Source organism: Eublepharis macularius, chromosome 11 (assembly GCF_028583425.1).
Source record: "Eublepharis macularius isolate TG4126 chromosome 11, MPM_Emac_v1.0, whole genome shotgun sequence".
NCBI lineage: Eukaryota > Metazoa > Chordata > Lepidosauria > Squamata > Eublepharidae > Eublepharis > Eublepharis macularius.
The window spans coordinates 93,188,545-93,206,110 of NC_072800.1; the positions used below are offsets into that span (position 1 = coordinate 93,188,545).

Consider the following 17,566-nt stretch of genomic DNA (forward strand, 5'->3'; position numbering starts at 1 on the left):
AGTTTATGCATCCAAGTGGCCGCAGAATGTATCCCAACTAGGAACTTTCCAAGTTTCACATAATATAGAAGAGTCAGGGATTGCCTGGCCAGTGGCCACTATTGGCAACTTAGAGGAGCATCTGAAAGAAGCACAGGTTTCTTAGCTACCATCCTGGAGTACACCTTTTCAGGTTGTTTAACCGGCTCCCTCCTGCTATCTACAGGTGCCCTGCAGAAGGAAAACATTTTCAAACCAATCGCAATAAGCCTTTGGGAGGCCATCTAGTTTTACAGGTTACTTGCTGCTGTTCCGTATATTTTTGATAATTTGGCTTTTATAGTATTTTAAATGCTAGAGTTCTTGGCTGTTTAATTTTTTTTGTTACTTTAATGCTATGTTGTATGCTGCTTTAAACGTTTAAAAGAGATCCTAAATAAAATTTAGCCAAGAAAATTACAACACAAAATTATTCTTCTTAAAAAATCTAAAATAGATCAAGCAGAAATGACCTCCCTTGAAAATAGACTGTGGTTTGGTCTCATGTGCACAGAAGCCAATGCCGCATTGGAGTGTATATTTAAAGCAAGCACTTCTATGTTGTTCCGACAACTATGGACAAAGTACACTAGCGTGTACAGTGAAATCTGGCAAGCCACGCACTCGCTTTCTTTTTTTTAGAAATGAAATACTTGATTCTCTTTGGAGGCTGGAAGGATCCTGCTCTGGAACAATGTCAACAACATTTTAGAATCAGGGCTATGTACTTTTCTATAATCTGCAAAATATTCCTCTCTGATCGAGAACAGCAGCAGAGAAGACAAAGGTGAAATAATTAGTGCAAAACAACATTTGGAATACAAAGCTGATGCCCTTAGATGGCCTTGTACCAAGTTAATTGTCAACTCTGAAATAAAGAAGCAATTAACTGAAGGCAAGCACCTACCCATATCTCTGGAACTGGTAGTCAAATGTTAGCTCAGAGCCCGATGGTACTAACTTGGTGGTGAAAAAGCCAACCCTCAGCTGTCCATTTACAGTCCACTAAGGTAGGAGAGAGCAAAGTGTACAAAGTGCTTAGTACAATACACATTCTTCTAATTGCAGTATATCATTTTAAAATGAAGATATGTTTTCAAGAAACACCTGTGCCTAGCAGGAGTGCTTGGGATCAAAGTATGTTATACAAATGGAAGCCTTAGAACAAAAAAATGCTTTACTTCTAACTTTTATAGATTGCACGTTTGCATCATTCTGTTTATACTGTGCATACTGCAGTTAACTCATTTTGTCCAGCATGGAAGGGACAGGTGACATCTGTTCAACCTTCCAACAGGAGTTCCAGTACTCTTAAGAACCTCCTTGTTGAATCATGACAAAGGTCACACTTTGTAGGTCAGTGGTTCTCATCCTTTCATATCTTACATCCCATCAATCACTCTAGCAAAAAACCTGGATCCCACCGTGATAAAAAATAAAAAGCCAACTTTTTCCAAGAAGGACATTACAGGCAATCGATTATTATAATTATTTTCAGCCAGTTTTTTCGGCATAAAAAATTACAGAAGCACAACCGATAATCTCTGGCAGGTAGGGTCAGCAGGAAGTGACATATCAAAGACACTTGCTAGTGGGCAGGAAAACAGGGGATTAAGAGAAACACCAAGTGCCAAGATTACTACTAGCAAGCCAAAAGGTCACAGATGGCTTATCCAGGACAGTTAGGGCTAGCCAAGAGATGGCACATCACACTTGCAGGTGGACATAGGAAATGAAAGTGTGAATTCTTAATAATTGCTACAAAAACCCTGCATCTCTTCTAGACTACTTCTGTCTCTCACCGGTTGTGAGACACATACTATCAGTTGAGAATCGCTGACGTAGATAACAGAGACAAACGGGAGGGCTAAACCTTTCAAGCCCTGCTTGTGAGCTTCCCAGGGGTATCTGGCACTTGAGCTTTCCTTATACTGAAGCACACCACGGAGTCTATCAAGAATCCCAGCTTGTATCCTCTCTACAAGGTCCCAAAGCAGCTCCTGGCCATAGAATCTGTGATTTTCCTCCCAAACCAGATTAGCCATTTACTTCCTTCAAAGAAAATGCATCATTTGCGAACATCCTAAAGTTGGTACCTCCCCCCCGCCCCGCCCTCGCATTAATGAAAATGCTCACAAACACAGTGAAATCGCAGCGGTTCAGCCAATGAGGAATGCACACACACACACGTGACTGAAAAACAAAACCAGCAGGCCCCAACTTCAAAATCTAAATGGACTATGGCAAGATATAAGACAAACGGCTGTGCAGCAGTGGCCATGCTGGAAAAGTACCAGCATGCTAAAGCTGCACGAGTTTCTGCTTAAAACATAACTGAATGTGCAAAGCACTTCACTATCCTTACTAAATCACACACCAGATTTATTTATATCATATTTGTGTTCTGCCCTCCCCACAAGTGGGCTCAGGGCGGATAACAACCTTAAAATCATTTTAAAACGTTCCATATTAAATCATCATATAAAAACAGCAGCACTCTTTGCCTGGCGGCAGCAATACAACTATTAACGAACAACACAGCAGTATTGAGAAAGATGAGAGAACCACGTGTTCCTGTTCAGATGCGTGTTTGAGCCAGCTGCCACGAATGACCAAGAGCAACGGAGCGCCTTGCCCCAGATGTTCAACTACAGGAGATACTTAACAATCATGTGATAAAAAGAAATAGAGACAGAAGGTCTTCCAAGAGGTTTTTAAAGATATTCCTCTAACATTTTTCATTACCATGCAGGATTAAATCTTAACCTTCACAAAATTAACGGAAAGACCAGCATTCTGTCTGGAGCCCAAAATCTGAAAAAGACTTAGGGGTTAAGATTCCTGTACTTGTACATTTTTACAGCTTATTATGTCTGGACTCAGTCTTCTACAGAACTAGGGCCCACCCTGAAACGTTACAGCCCAACCCCCTCCTCCCGGAAGCTATGGAAAGTGATTTCTATGAGGGATGTAACCTGTAGAGCAATCTAGCCACATACAGCCCATGAACACACAGCATGTTTGTTTTTGGGCCGCCGCTACATGAAAGGGCCGCATTCACCCTTGTTTAATCCAAAGCCAAGTAGCAGATTCACAGAGGCTTCTTCCTACAACTTACCTTCTGCGTCTCGCAATTTGGTTCACAGCTGTGATTCATGAAACGAGAGCAGTTTCCTTTCTGAGTGGCGTCTATTATCTGGAAGGAAAATGGAACAAAACGTTCATTTGTACTCGTTCAAACAATTAAAACAGGTCTTCAACTGGTATTCCACCTGTTTACAATGTCGTGCTGAAGAAACATGCTAAGCCTAACATGAATAAAAGATTCCATTTAACAGTAATATCTGCTCACAGACTGGTAGTTCAATGTTGGAAATACATAAGTCCCACAATATAGAAAATGAGATAAATAAACTGCAAGGTATTTTTATGACAGACACACACAACAGTTAAAAGAGTTAAATATGGAAGACAATACACATCCAGAAACAATAAAAAAACACTGCATATTTATTAAGGGCAGTTTGTTGTTGAGTATTACAATCAGGGCTTTTTCTCAGCAGGAATGCAGTGGAACGGTGTTCCAGCACCTCTTGAAAATGGTCACATGGCCAGTGGCCCCGCCCCCTGATCTCCAGACAGAGGGGAGTTTAGATTGCCCTCCACGCCATGTGGCGCGAGGGCAATCTAAACTCTCCTCTGTCTGGAGATCAGGGGGCGGGGCCACCGGCCATGTGACCATTTTCGCCGAGGGCAATTTAAACTTTAAAAAACTCCCCCCTTGTTCTAGCTGACCTAAAGTGACGTCATTGTGCAGTCCTGAGTTCCACCACCTCTTTTCCTAGAAAAAGCCCTGATTACAATATAGACATATATAACAAATCAGTGGCAGGAAGAAGAATATGGCAGAAGGGAAGTATTGCATCTCCATTTTGTATGATTATAAATGCAACTCTCTCTCTCTCCTCTAAATAAAGAGCATATTAAAGAATCACAGCTTGCCCAGGTGCCGTCCCTCTGTTGAGAGCTTCATTTCCCGATCTCATTTATTTATGAAGAGAGTTTCTGAGGGGCAGCCATGTCGGTTGTAGCAGAAGAGCAAGATTTGAGTCCATTAGTACCTTAGAGACCAACTAGATTTCCAGGGTATGAGCTTTTGAGATTCAAGGCTTCCTTTATTGGGTATCTCAAAAGCTCACAACCTGGAAATCTAGTTGGTCTCTAAGGTGCAAATGGACTCAAACCTTGCATATGTATTCATTTTAGAATCATGGGGAAGCGGCTGCCATTCCCCATTGCACAGAAAGCTGGCACTCACCTCATCGTTTTTCAATGCCATGAAGTAGTAATGGATGTTCTTGCTTCGGGCATACTCTTTAACTCGGGCTTTAAATTCTTTGTGATCAAGTACCTCCCCACAGTATTCCAGTACGAAGGTGTTGCTAGGTAGATCCAAGAAAGGGAAAAGAAAGGTCCAAAAGAAGCAAAACCTCATCCAGAAAGAGAAGCAACCCCTGAGCCAAAGCCAGGCAGCTTGGCATAAACTGCTTAACATTCTTTTTATAATATGAGAGTAAATAATGTATTACACTAAGCACACAGTGAAGCACCTGCTTTGCATGCCGAAGATCTCAGGTTCTGGGACCTCTGCAGGTAAAAGAAGCTCAAGGCAACAGGACTAGGGAAGTTCAGAGGCCTGGGGAAGCCACTACAGAGCAATACACTTGATGGACCAATGATCTGACCTGGTATTAGGCAGGTTCACAGGCTCAATTGATAAATATCAAAAACCAGAATGCAATAATAAAATTCCCTGCTGTTTCAAATAAGAGGATTGTTACGACAGTTTAACCACAGCCTTCTTGGACCTGGCTCCCGCCTGGTGAAACTCTATCTGTGGAGACCTGGGCCCAGCAGGAATTTATTTTTTGCTGGGCCTGTAAGACAGAGATGTTCCGCCAAGCATAGGGTGGATGAGGTGGGTGGGCCACGAAACCGGCCTCCTGCCGTGGGGGAGGGGTTACCTCGTTCCGTTAACAACTAGTAGTTGGCCATCCAGCCCCATGAATTGTTGTTTGGGTCGTGTAATATGTGTTCTGCTGTCTTTTAGAAATTGTATTATATTTATTGACATTTTATCTGGTTTTAAATGAACATGTTTATGTATTTTATATATGTTGTATTCTGTTCTGAGACTTCATCAGGAGAGCGGATTAGAACTATAATAAATAATAATAATTATTACAAGGGCTACCATAACTCCCACTAACAATTTTAGGTGGGGATTCGGTTTCGTTTTCCCGGCCATGTCGGACGCTCCTCTCCGCAGGTCCGGGAGGAAGCGGCCGAGCAGCCTGACCGGGTGGTTGACCTGAGAGGGTTAACCCCCAGGACTCCCAGTGAGGGGGTCAGGGTCCGGAGCGCTGTGGGAAGAGCCCCCTGAAGTCGATCCAGGGGGTAAATTGCCCGTTTGCTCCAACGGAGGCCGGCAGACTTGCGCAGCACATCGCGTGCTGCTGGGCCATGGAGAATGGCAACAAGCAGATTTAAGGTGAAAACCTGTAAGTAAGCGAATCCCTTCTGTTCTTCCAAGCGTATGCGAAGGATTGGTGGGAGTTGAAGCTAAGAAGGTTCGGATATCTTCCCCTTCATTGAATTTTGAAACTTAGTTGGCGGACTCCCCCCCCCCCAAGATGGCGACGAAAAAGCAGAGCCCTGCTGTGGGCAGATCGGTTTCGGCTGCATTGCAGGGGAGAGTCTCTTGAAGAGGTGGTTAAACGGTCGGTCGTTGAAGCTATGAAGCCCTTTGTTGATAAGCTAAATGAAATCGGTCAAAGGGTTGGCTCAGTTGAAAATGAAGTGAAAACCATTAAAGACGTAGCGTCTGGGGCAGAGCAGTCTGCTCGAGAAAACGCAGCACTCATGAAAATAACAAACAAAGAAGTAAAGCTTTTGGAGAATCAATTGATAGGGCTACAGGTGGATCGTGCTCAGACGGTATTGCGTCTTCAGAATGTGAAGGAGGAGGAAAGTGAAAATTTAAAGGACTTGGTGTCGGAACTTTTGGCGTCATCCGCAAAGGCAACTAAAGAAGAGTTAAAAAGTGATATTCTAGAAGTCCGCTGGACATCTTCAAAATATGCAACGAAGTGTCAGCTGCCTTGCGAGATTATTATTGACTTTTCATCTAAGAAGACTCGGGACACCATCTTATATAATTCGTATAATATGGACTTGGACTTTCTGGGTAACAAGGTTAAGATATTGAAGGACGTTCCATTTTTAGCTCGGAAAAGAAGATTCAAATATAAAAGGTTTGTAACTCTTCTGAGAAAGCGTGAAATAAAATACAAATGGTTATTTCCGGAAGGCATCTGGTTCAGTTATAAAGATCAAGCCTACAAGATAACATTGGAAGCACAGCTGAGGGACTTTGTGTTTAATCATCAAGAGTTCGAGCAAGGAGAAGATCCAGAATCTGAAGGGGGGAGTGGGGAGGAGGGAGTGAGCGCAGCTACTGTAGCTGTTCAGAGAGAGCTGCGACCGAGACGCGGGGGGGGGGGGGACCTGATCCTGACCGTAGTTCATATTTTATGAGATCTACCAATCTAACAGCATATTAGAAAGTTTAACTTTAAATAACTGTATTATGAAGGGAATGCAAAACTTGTAGTGTGTGTTTTTTATATGTTGTTTCTTCCCTCTCCCCCTGTTCCCCTTTTTGTAGTTTTTGAGTTTAGTAATTAAAAAATAAAAAATTACAAAAAAATTTTTTTTTAGGTGGGAAGCCATGCTGGTATGCAGTAGAACAGCAGGATTTGAGTCCAGTGGCACCTTAGAGACCAACAAGACATTCAGAGTGTAAGCTTTTGAGTGTCACAGCTCTGAAGAAGGGTGTCTGAAGAAGGGAGCTCTGACACTTGAAAGCTTACACTCTGAAAATCTTGTTGGTCTCTAAGGTGCCACTGGACTCAAATTCTGCGGTCCCACTTACAATGGCACTTTTCTGAGTCTAACCCATGTACTCTAAAAGCTCCACCTCAAGCCTAATTTGAACAGAGCAAAAACGAATGGACTAAGCAGGACTGTGGCCCAACTCTCTTCCCTCTTGCCTATCCTGCTTTCAACCCAGGGTGCAAGATCCTCAGCATGGATTATGCTGGTGTCTGGTTTCCACAGCAGTCCCTGCCAACTCAAGGAGGAAACTGGGAGTGGGGGCCACCATGCAGCTAGCAATCCAGCAAGTTAATCTCTGGCTCCAACACAACCAAAGCTAACAGGCCAGTGTTTTCCACTGCCTCGCTTAAAGACTGGTCCTGACTTATACGTAAACATCATGGAGCCAGACTGGCCCCTTCCAGACACAGGGACTGTTGTTCCCTCCCACCTCCAGCAGCAAAGGCCCAAGGACAAAACGGCGGAGTGGGAGGCCTTTCAAGCAGGGGGAGGGGGGGGCCAACAGGAGGCCTTTCAACAAGAGAAGCCTTACGATGGGAGGTCTTTTGCTGCTCTCAGCCCCCAGCCTTTCTTCTCGGTCAGGATGACTTCCACATCGGCGTGCTGCTTCCTCTGGAACCTCCTGTTGGAACAGTGCTCCCCATTTGGGCACCTCGAAGAACTGAGCAGAAGCAAAGCAAAACACAATACAACTGGTTAGGAGACTTCTACCCAAAACGATGCTGATATTTCTAGTGGTGACAGGGCTGATTCTCCAGCCAAGCCACCCCAACACTGGGCCAACAAAACAGAGGTGCTGAATCCAATGCACCATAGGGGCTTGTTTCTAGCCAGCAGAGGCATGGGAGGTGACTAGCATCACCCCTGGGCCCACACTGCTGCTGTGTTGCAGGGGCTTGGCATGGACACAGCCAGCAGAAATGCAAGCCCAGAAGGTCACAGTTGTACCTTGCTGGGGGTGACAAAATACTCTCAACCAACTGCGGGGTGGTAGAACCCACACACAAGCCCATTTCTCTAAAGCACTACCAAAGAGAATCGGCTGAAAAAAGACAAGTTTTAGAACTTGCAAACTGTTCTGGAACCCAACTGCAGAATGATCAGGCATTTTTCTACGATTCATTAAAGATTTATACCATCACATGTTTCAGTGCACAAGCTGGCTTCAAGAGTCTTACCTCACCCACTTTCCCAATAACCCTGTGAAGCAGGCTGGGGAACTGTGCAAAGCTACCCACAATGAGCTTCACAACATGCAAACCGAAGTCCCAACCCGACAGCCAAGGCACAACAGCCCTTGAACCTTTATGTACTATATTCTTGTTATCAAGAACTATAAAGCTAAACAGCACCTAGCGGGTCATCTACTTTACTGCCATCAGCTGATGGAACAGGAGGGGCCTTTACCGAAAGTTCAGCCACACAAACAGCATCATTCCTTTGCCACAGGTGTTTGAGGACCAGTGTGCTGAGTGTGCTATGCCTCATGTAGCATTCAAGGACTGACCTTATTCAGAGGATTTATAAAACGGGCAGGATCTATATAACGGTTACTAAATCGACAGAGAAGGTGGGATATCAGCTGATAATGAGAAGCTAAGAAAAGAAGAGACTGTAGGCTTAGTTCCATGGTACCCAGGGTTGCACCATTTCACTCTGCAAAATTGAGCCGACATGATGGCATGCTCTGCAAACAAATTCCCTGCACACAGCATAGGGCCATACAAGAATTATTTTTCTCATAATTTAGTTTTCATAGCTTACCAAACAAGAATGTTGTGAAAAGTTATATAAAGCAGCCCTCCATGGCCTGCCAAAAAAAAAAGATCCTGTAATTCCTGAATCGCTCAAGAATTAAAAAAGCAGAGTAACCTGGATGTAGAGGCTGTGGCTCAGTGGCAGTACATCTATCTGACATGCAGAAGGTCCCAGGTTCAATCCCAGACATCTCCAACTAATAGGACTGGGCAGTGGGTGATGTGGAAGACCCCTGTCTGAGACCCTGGAGAGCTGCTGCCAGTCTGAGTAGACAGAACTGACCTTGAGGGACTGATGGTCTGATTCAGTATAAGGCAGTCTCATGTAGACTGGAGAAAGCCACTGTGAGAAGTTGGCTGGTTTCAGTTCTCAAGCCTGAGTTAAAATGTTTCACTGTGCCACCACCAAACCAAAACTGAAATATTTTTGTTCAGACGACAACAAATGTAGGGCCGTTTCAGCTGAATTTTATCTAAACTGTATGAAAACATGGGACTGGATGAACACGGATGGCTTTCCAATTACTTCCGCCTCGGGTCCCAGCTGCCTGGAAGAGGGGCAGGCTTATAAATGTTGTGAATAATTTTTTTAAAAAAACAATCATTTTATGGGAGGAATGTGCAGTCTATTTTTTTACATAAGACTCATAATGGGTTTACAGTCAGGTCAACAGGAGGAAGCAGACAGAAGGATACAAATGGTTAGATCTATTACGTTCAGGGTTCCAAAGTTTTAAAAGTTTGCCAAATTTAATTCAAGCCGTTGGCTCTGATGTTTAAAGCCGTTCATGGCATCAGACCCACATGCCCCATATGCCCCAGGCCACTTTGCCCCATATAACCCCCATGGGATTCTATTTGTTCCCCCAAGAAGGGCCGGATCTAGGGTTGCTGGCACCCGGGGCAACCCTAGTCCAACGTCGCGCGTGCACAGCTCGCATGCGCGCTCCCGGTGCGGCGTGATGATGTTGTTTTGACGACGTCATCACGCAGGGCGGCAGAGGCAGCATGCGGGGCTGGGAAGCCACCCGCGCCATTCTCCTCCCCGCAGGCGAATGGCGCGGGGGGCCTCGCAGCCCCCCGCGCTGCCTTTTGCCTGCCCCACGGGACAGGGGGCAGCCGGCTTGCCACGAAACCCCTGTCCTGCAGGGCAGGCAAAAGGCAGCGTGGGGGGCTGCGAGGCTGCCCGTGCCATGCACCTGCCCCGCAGGACAGGGGGCAGCCGGCTGCCCCCTCTTCTGCGGGGCAGGCGAATGGCATGGGCAGCCGCGCTGCCCTTTGCCTGCCCTGCAGGACAGGGGGTGTGCAGCAAGCCGGCCGCTCTATGTCCCGCAGGGCAGGCAAAAGGCAGCGTGGGGGGCTGCGAGGCTGCCCATGCTGCCACCTGCACACTCTGGCAGCTGCTCCCGCTGCCCCCTCCCTGGCGGCACCGGGGGCAGACTACCCCCCTGCCCCCCCCCAATCCGGCCCTGCCTCCAAGCCAGGCCTATGCTCCATCCTTTCCCTGAGAGCAGTTGGGTCCTGCACCAATCAAGCAAGGGCCTTTTCTGTGGCAGCTCCATCCTTATGAGAAGAGCTGCATCCTCATTAATCCTGTTAAAAGGGACGCCAACCAGAGCGGTTCACTAGGGCTTTTTGCTGACCTCCCTGGTTTTATTTGGTGCTTAATCAGTGTTGATTAGAGTTGTGATTTGTATCTAGCACTATAAAAATTTTGACAAAAAGATCAAAAATCTCAGCAAAAACTGGAAGCAAAGACTGAAACAGCCGATAATCAGCAACTACATTTCAAACCTTGAAAGCCCTCCTGTCCTGGTGCAAACAGATCTTAGTCTCCTGAATGTACTTGGCACACTTGGTCAGCAAGGAAATTCCTTTCATCCTCATTAAGAGAAGACTCCCATCTCCCTGCCACTTACAGCAACCGCTGAAACGATTCCCTTTCACAGGAAGCAATTTTTTCCTTCCTGTGTGTCAGGGTGCGGGTGGGTGACCGGAGGACTTGGGTAACTTGTAAAACAATCCTTACCATTCTATCATGAGCAGGCGGTTGAGACAATCTTCTCCACATGCCACCTCCCCTTGAGCTCTCTCATCTTTGGAAAGCATTGGGCATTCGCACAGCATCCGCTTGATGTCACGGTGCGATTTATTCTTTTTCCTGTGGAGAATTCCACAGAGCAAACTTCAGGACTGACAGCTGTGTTATCAGTGAGCAAAACTTACTTCTAAAAAATTCTAAGTAGCAAGAGCTTGAGAAGCGTCAGTTTTGGCTTGTGGAGCCTCGAGATTGCTTCTCACAAGCCAAAACATTTTAAACCCCCAGGAAATTCCACACTCTTCTGGGCACAAAACGTAAGACGCTGCTTTCAGCAGCCATGTCAGTCTGAGATCCATGCACGGTGCCTGCCTGCAAGAACCAAGATTAAGCCAAAGTTTAGATGGTCTGTTCATGTGCCTCCATCCCAACTGCGGAACTCCTTCCCCTAATGGGTGCATGTGTCTTTAAATGTTTGGTGAGATAGGTGAAGAGTGGGGGCAAGAGAGGCGAGCTGTGTGCAGCCTGAGTGTGTTCATGTATTTGTGAGGGAAAGGCAACCTGAGTGGAAGCTTGAACTGAGTGTGTCTGTGGGACTATATATTCATTCTATTTGAAGCAGGCAAACTGTGTGTGCGCCTGAGAAAGGATTGAGAGAGAGAAGAAAGCAGGCTAGCCGTGTGCTGCCTGAGGAGTTCTCTGTGAGAGAAATATAGAGCCTAGAGAAAGAGGCCAACTGTGTGTGAAGCCTTACAAGAGATCTGTGTGAATGAGTTCGGATGAAGCAACTAGAAGAACTAAGAACTACTTTTATGTAACCAATACGCTTCTTAAAAAATAAACTTTTATTTTGTTTTGTTATATCCCGGAGTAGCAGTCATTGTTATCTCCCATTCCTATCCTCAGGGCCACATAGAACCACGAAGGAGCCTGACGCATAAACACGTTACCAAAGGGAAAACTTAAATAAAATATATTGGAATTTAATATTCCTGGTGGCAGCTAACTACCCAGAGGGTGTGAAGGGAAAGACTAAAGCAAAATCCACCCTAAAGAAAGTGAAGATCATAACATGTGGAGGCATAGCGGTGGGATCCAAACATCCTGAGGAGAAGAAAATATTTTAAGGGGGACAGAATAGCCTGAGAGGAAGGAACATTCTGAGGGAAAGGCAGTCTGAGGGGACAGATAGCCAAAGAGACAGGGTGTTCAGTTAAATCCTATGAGGAATATAGAACTGTTATAAAGGAAAGACACAGAAGAACTAGTAGGATTTATAAGAGAGAACATAATCTGGTGAAGTTTAGTACAATTGTAGAAGGAAATAAAAGTTTATTTTTTAAGAAGCGTATTGGTTACATAAAAGTCGTTCTTGGTTCTTCTAGTTGCTTCATCCAAACTCATTCACACAGATCTCTTGTAAGGCTTCACACACAGTTTGCCTGCTTCAAACAGAATGAATATCTAGTCTCCCAGACACACTCAGTTCAGGCTTCCCCTCAGGTTGCCTTTCCCTCCCAAATACATGGACACCCTCAGGCTGCACACAGCTCGCCTCTCTTGCCCTAACTGAACCTTTTCCTCTCCCTCAATAACTGAAAACCGCCTTCACTCCGCCCACTCTCTGTCATCAACCAATCATATCTCACTCATCTCCCTCTTTCACCCCCACTCTTCACCTATCTCACCAAACATCTAAAGGCACAGGCACCCATTTCTTGAAATCATTACACAAGATTAAGCCGAAGTTTGGATGGTCTGTTCATGTGCCTCCATCCCAACTGTGGAACTCCTTCCCCTGGAGGAGAGGCTGCACTGATCTTGCAGGCCTTGTGCATTAAACAAAAGGCTATTATTTCCTAGAAGGCCTTCAAAATCAAACAGATACTGAGGTGATGCTTACCGAGAAGCATTCCCTTGTGTTCTTTAAATGGTTTTATCTCACTCTATATTCATTTCATGATGCAATTACATGCTTTAACCTGTTATGACAACCCCTCTTGAGAACCTTTGAAAAAATGCAGTTTAATATATGCCATTCAAACAAACACACACAGTAATTAGCGTCTAGATGATATAATGTATTACCTATATGCTGAGTGTGACCTCATCTGCAGGCAACACAGCCTGTTCAAGACAGCACATACTAGTGCAAGAAAGTCTCCCCGGCCCCGCTAAACTTTTAGCCTTTAAGCTGCAACCACCCCAAGCCACCTAGGCACACCGGTATGAAATTCCAACATTTCCCTCTACTAGATCTGTTATCGCATTAGTGAGGGGCCTTTACATAATATATTTTAAAAACACACAGCCCCACTCTAAGACATAAATCACTAATAACAGAAAATGAAGCCAATTACCTTTCTGTTAAATAGACATTTTCTTCAATAAGGTCGAAGTAGCAAGGCATTTTCCCTTGCTTGGCAAACTCTTTCCAACGCTGTGGGTCCCTAAAGTCTTCCATTATACACAGAGGCCGAACCATTGAAGAGTCCTGAGGCAGAACTGGTAACTGCTCGCCCTCCATCTTCACCTTTTTCCTTTCCCGGGAGTCCCCGTCACTCTCCGAGTCACTCTCCAAATCCTGCCTCCTCTTCTTCAGTGGCCCTCGCTCTTTCACGTCATTTCTACCTAAAGTCTTAGCGTATTCTTTTCTCTCGCTTGCAGCTGCAGGCTCCTTAGCAGAGTTGCTACTTATCTCGTGCGCCTGCACAGAACCCTTCTCTCTAGGGTCACGTGCCTGGAACTGATTTGACTGGTCGGAGAAGTAGGACTGGCTTTCATCAACCCAGCGGTCAACTTCTTCATATTCCTCATGGTCTTCTGTTAGTGAATCAGGGACTGGCCCCTGTATTCGCTCATAAGTTATCTCAGAGGGCCTATTACTTAACCTTGGGTCCCAATAGCCGTTGTCAGGCCAGTAGTTATGCGACCCAACATATGGTCCTGAACCTGGTGGGTAAATATAACCAGGGAAAATGCCATAGCTGCTGTCAGGCTGCTGATATGTGCTGCTAGGTTTCTCTGGCTGGGAGAAGTCCCACCCCAAGTTACCCATGTCCTCTGCTGAATGAAAGCCATCTTCTCTGGAGAAGTTTCTTCGGGTGTCAGCGATATCACTTAAACCAGACTTCCCTTGTCTACTGTCTGGTTTGGAAACAGTGGGCTGCCTACATGTATTATTGGCCACTTCATAATTCTTGTCAAAGTAGCACAGCTCCTCTTGCTGTGGCAACTGAGTCACGGACATTGGTTCATTTAATGCTGTTCTTTCATCTGGATTCAGCTTGCTAATAGAACTGGATGATAGCTCTGGTGGGCTGGTACTGTCAACACCATCACTTTGAGGCTGGAAGGCATCGCGTTGCAGGTTTTCAGGCTCTATTCTACTGAGCTCCACAGATGTTGCTAGGCTTCCCTCTGCACCTCTGGAAGGCACGCTCTTGCTTTCATGCTGAGGAAGATGATTCGGCTCCATGTCCTCCTGTATTTCTTCGTAATATAGCTTGCTGGATTCCAGCCTGCCATCTTCCCAGTGATCCAAATAGCGCCTGTTATTCTGGCTGTTCCGAGAGGAAGAAGAACTGCTTTCCTCCATGGTTATTGTGGAATTCTTCGGGATGACCACAACGGACTGAAGGCGATTCCGTGGAACACTGCTGTCATCCGAATCTGAGTCCTCTGTATCACTTTCCTCGCTGTCCTGTTCACTCACACTTTCAGCTGTGTCGGAATAATCTTCATTGTGAATGGAAATGAGTTCAGGAGTACTGCCGCTACTGTCACATCCTGGAGCTTCAGCTATCATTTCCGTTTCTTCTACAGTCACAACAATATCGCAAGACGGGGACAAGGCTTCTGAAAATGCAGATCCCACCAAGGAGTCCTCTTTGTCCTTCATCATCAAAACTTCAGGACAACAGCCTTTCACATCAGACATGGTCCTTTCGTCAAGGGCAACCAAATCCTCCTCTCCATCTGGCTCCTCTTTTACCACATCTTCTACTGGCATCTCTAGGTAATAAGAATGCTCATTTTTAAAGGGTGATTTTGTTTTTTCTATAATGGAATCAACATGCTCCGCATCTATTTCAAGTGCAACCTCAGGACACTCCAGGAGCTCTTCCCTCTTTTTCAGCAAGGTTCTCTCCAACTGGGAGAACACATTTTCTGAAGGTGGCTGTTGTGCAATAAACTGATTGTCTATCTTCAATTCCATGGAACACTCTTCTGTAGAAGAATCTCTGATTGGGCTACCCTCTGATAAACTGAAACTTCTAGCAACACATTTTTCACCTTCAGTAGCAGTCTGTGACAAATTTTGATCCTCATCATAGCTGTACGTGTCAGCTGGTGGTTCTACATGGATGTCCATGAGAGATTCCTGATAAGCTTTCGGATCAGAAGATTCTGCTTCAATTTCAATTTCTGAATAATACAACGAAGGAGTGGCGTCATCTGAAAGGTAGCAAGGGGTTGGATCTTTGGTTTTACTACAGGGATCTGTCGGGTCATCCACTTTAGGTAATGTTTTAGAATGATTTACACTCATAATACAGGAGGGTACAAATTCATATTCTGAAGGAACTGGAACTTTTTTCCCTTTAAGCAAACTGTTTGACTCATGAGTAAGAAGAGGGGAATCGTCTGGATCATGTCCTTTAGAAAGATATACAGTTTGAAGCCCGTCAGGTGATAACTCATCTAAATCAGGGCTCTTGACTCGAAGTGGCACCTCAGAACTATCTGAACTATCGTCAGAAGTCACTGCAACTGCCTCCAGTTTGGAGGTACAGAACAATGTGGTATCTCTGGGCCTGCCTTCTGGAGATCCATTTATATTCAGTTCCACTGGAGAACAATTTCTTAAATTATCGTGTTTTACCTTAACTAAAGATTCCACTTCCTTAATACTGTCATGGCTATCCATTCCTGCAAGTTCAATAGACCTAGAAATAGGAGAACCCTCTTTTGACTCATCTAGCTTTTTGAAAGTAGTTGAATCGTTCAACTGACTTAATACTGAAACCATCCTTTCTGTTTCTGGCTTCTGTGTAATAGTTTCTGCTTCACACTTTTGTACACAAGGTGCCTCTGAGTCTATACAATTAGACTGCTCTCTGATTTCCTCAGATTCTGTACAACAGAAAGAACTTTTAAATTTATCTGACTTTGGAGCAGATGACGACTTTGAAGAGGACGACTTGTGACGGGAAGAACTCACACTACTGTCTACTCTAGAATAGGATGTTCCCCTTCGATGTCCCATTTCACTCACTGGAGAGCACCTCTTTGATACGTCACTTTCTGAAATCCTTTTGGATTCTCGGTCTGATTTTGTAGGCTTCCCTTTTCTCTCCAAGTCAGCGTGGGAGGATTCTGTCTTGCTATCCCGATCAGACTTGGAATAGGAAGAAGTCCTAGAGTCTCTGTAAGATGAGGAATGAGAAGATGTACGCCTTGAATCTGTAGATCTGGAATATGTTCTCCGATACTCCTCTTCGGAATCTGAACTCTCTCTTGTCCTACTATCCATGTAAGAACGAGAATAACGTGTCTTTTCTCTATATGGTGAGCTCCTATGGTACCTCCGGTCAGAGTCATAGTAATGAGACCGTTCGGATCTTGAATAAGAAGAACTGGTTCTAGAACCTCTCTCAGATCTAGAACGAGAACGAGATCTGCTCCGCCTCCTCCCTCGGTCAGATCTGGAACGGGAGGAAGAGTACCTAGAGTCTCTATCAGATCTGGAGTAACTGGAATATTTTTCATCTCTGTCAGATCTAGACCGTGATGAGAATTTTGCCTGGTCTTCAGTTCTGAGAGAAGCAGAGCTCTTTCGTGACTCTTTTTCTTTCTCCGAGCTAGTTGATATTTTAATTTCATGGGACCTCTGGCTTGAGGAAGTCCTCACAGAATCTTCATCAGACTCAGAAGCTGGCAGCGTGCCATCGGGCTGAGAGAACTTCCTCTTTGAACTCTGTTTCTTAGAACTGGCGTAAGCACACTTGGGACTCTCTGAAGCTTCCTCCTCTTTCCCAATATGGGAATCTGCTTTTGCTGGGACTGTTTCTGCTCCCTCAGAAACAACCTGAACGAAGTGTTCTTCTGAGCCATCCAGCACAGCATTCTGAGCCGCATTTAGCTGGAAAGTTTCTTGTGGAGCTTTATTTGTCATTCGGACAGCAGTTTCTATAGGTAGCGGCAGCGGAGGTGAAGCTGCTATGGGTACTGCTACTGGAACTGGTGAGAAAGTAGCAGGGGACAGTGTGGGTGTTGGTGCAGGTAGTGCTGGTGGTGGAGGAGGAGGAGGCGGCGGCGGTGGTGGGGGTGATGAGGGTAAATCTGCTAATTCTGTTGCCGCAGCTGGAGCAAACGACACTGTTGGTGAGACCACAACTGCTGGGGAAGGCTTGGTCGTAACATTCAGCAGATGTTTTTTGAAATGGATCTTGCCTAACTCTACCTTAGGCTTTGGTGGTGAAAATTCGTCTGGGGCTCCAGAAAAATCCCCAAGATCAATTTTAATTTTAGAGGCAAAGTCAGTTTGAAGAGGTGCAGCTGGGGAGCTTGGAGTCTCATTTTGCTTGTCATTTCCAAGAGCTGTCAGAAATCTGTTCTGCAAGGTTTTCTTGGTTAGGCTGAAGCTGAAGGACACCTTTTGCCTGCCTTGTTCCTCAAGATTAACTTTTGTCCGGGTGCCTTTGGGCAAAAAGCGGCTAGATGCCACTCCTTTGAATACTGGCCCTTTGACAAAGCCTGGTTTCTGGGCATTTTCAGTCTTACCCTGCCAACA

At 45.3% G+C, this 17,566-nt stretch overlaps 1 protein-coding gene across 2 annotated transcripts in view; it reads right to left on the minus strand.

Moving 5' to 3' along the window:
• The window catches only part of SETD2 (SET domain containing 2, histone lysine methyltransferase), an 80,083-nt gene that overhangs the window by 40,396 nt on the left and 22,121 nt on the right, over nucleotides 1-17,566 (minus strand). For both annotated transcript variants that reach the window (XM_054992116.1, XM_054992117.1), the window contains exons 4-9: nucleotides 13,131-17,557; nucleotides 10,762-10,893; nucleotides 7,508-7,636; nucleotides 4,337-4,460; nucleotides 3,137-3,214; nucleotides 926-1,023 (exon numbers count right to left, since the gene is read on the minus strand). In XM_054992116.1, the coding sequence (XP_054848091.1) occupies nucleotides 926-1,023; nucleotides 3,137-3,214; nucleotides 4,337-4,460; nucleotides 7,508-7,636; nucleotides 10,762-10,893; nucleotides 13,131-17,557 (4,988 nt within the window). The remainder of the gene's footprint in view (nucleotides 1-925; nucleotides 1,024-3,136; nucleotides 3,215-4,336; nucleotides 4,461-7,507; nucleotides 7,637-10,761; nucleotides 10,894-13,130; nucleotides 17,558-17,566) is intronic.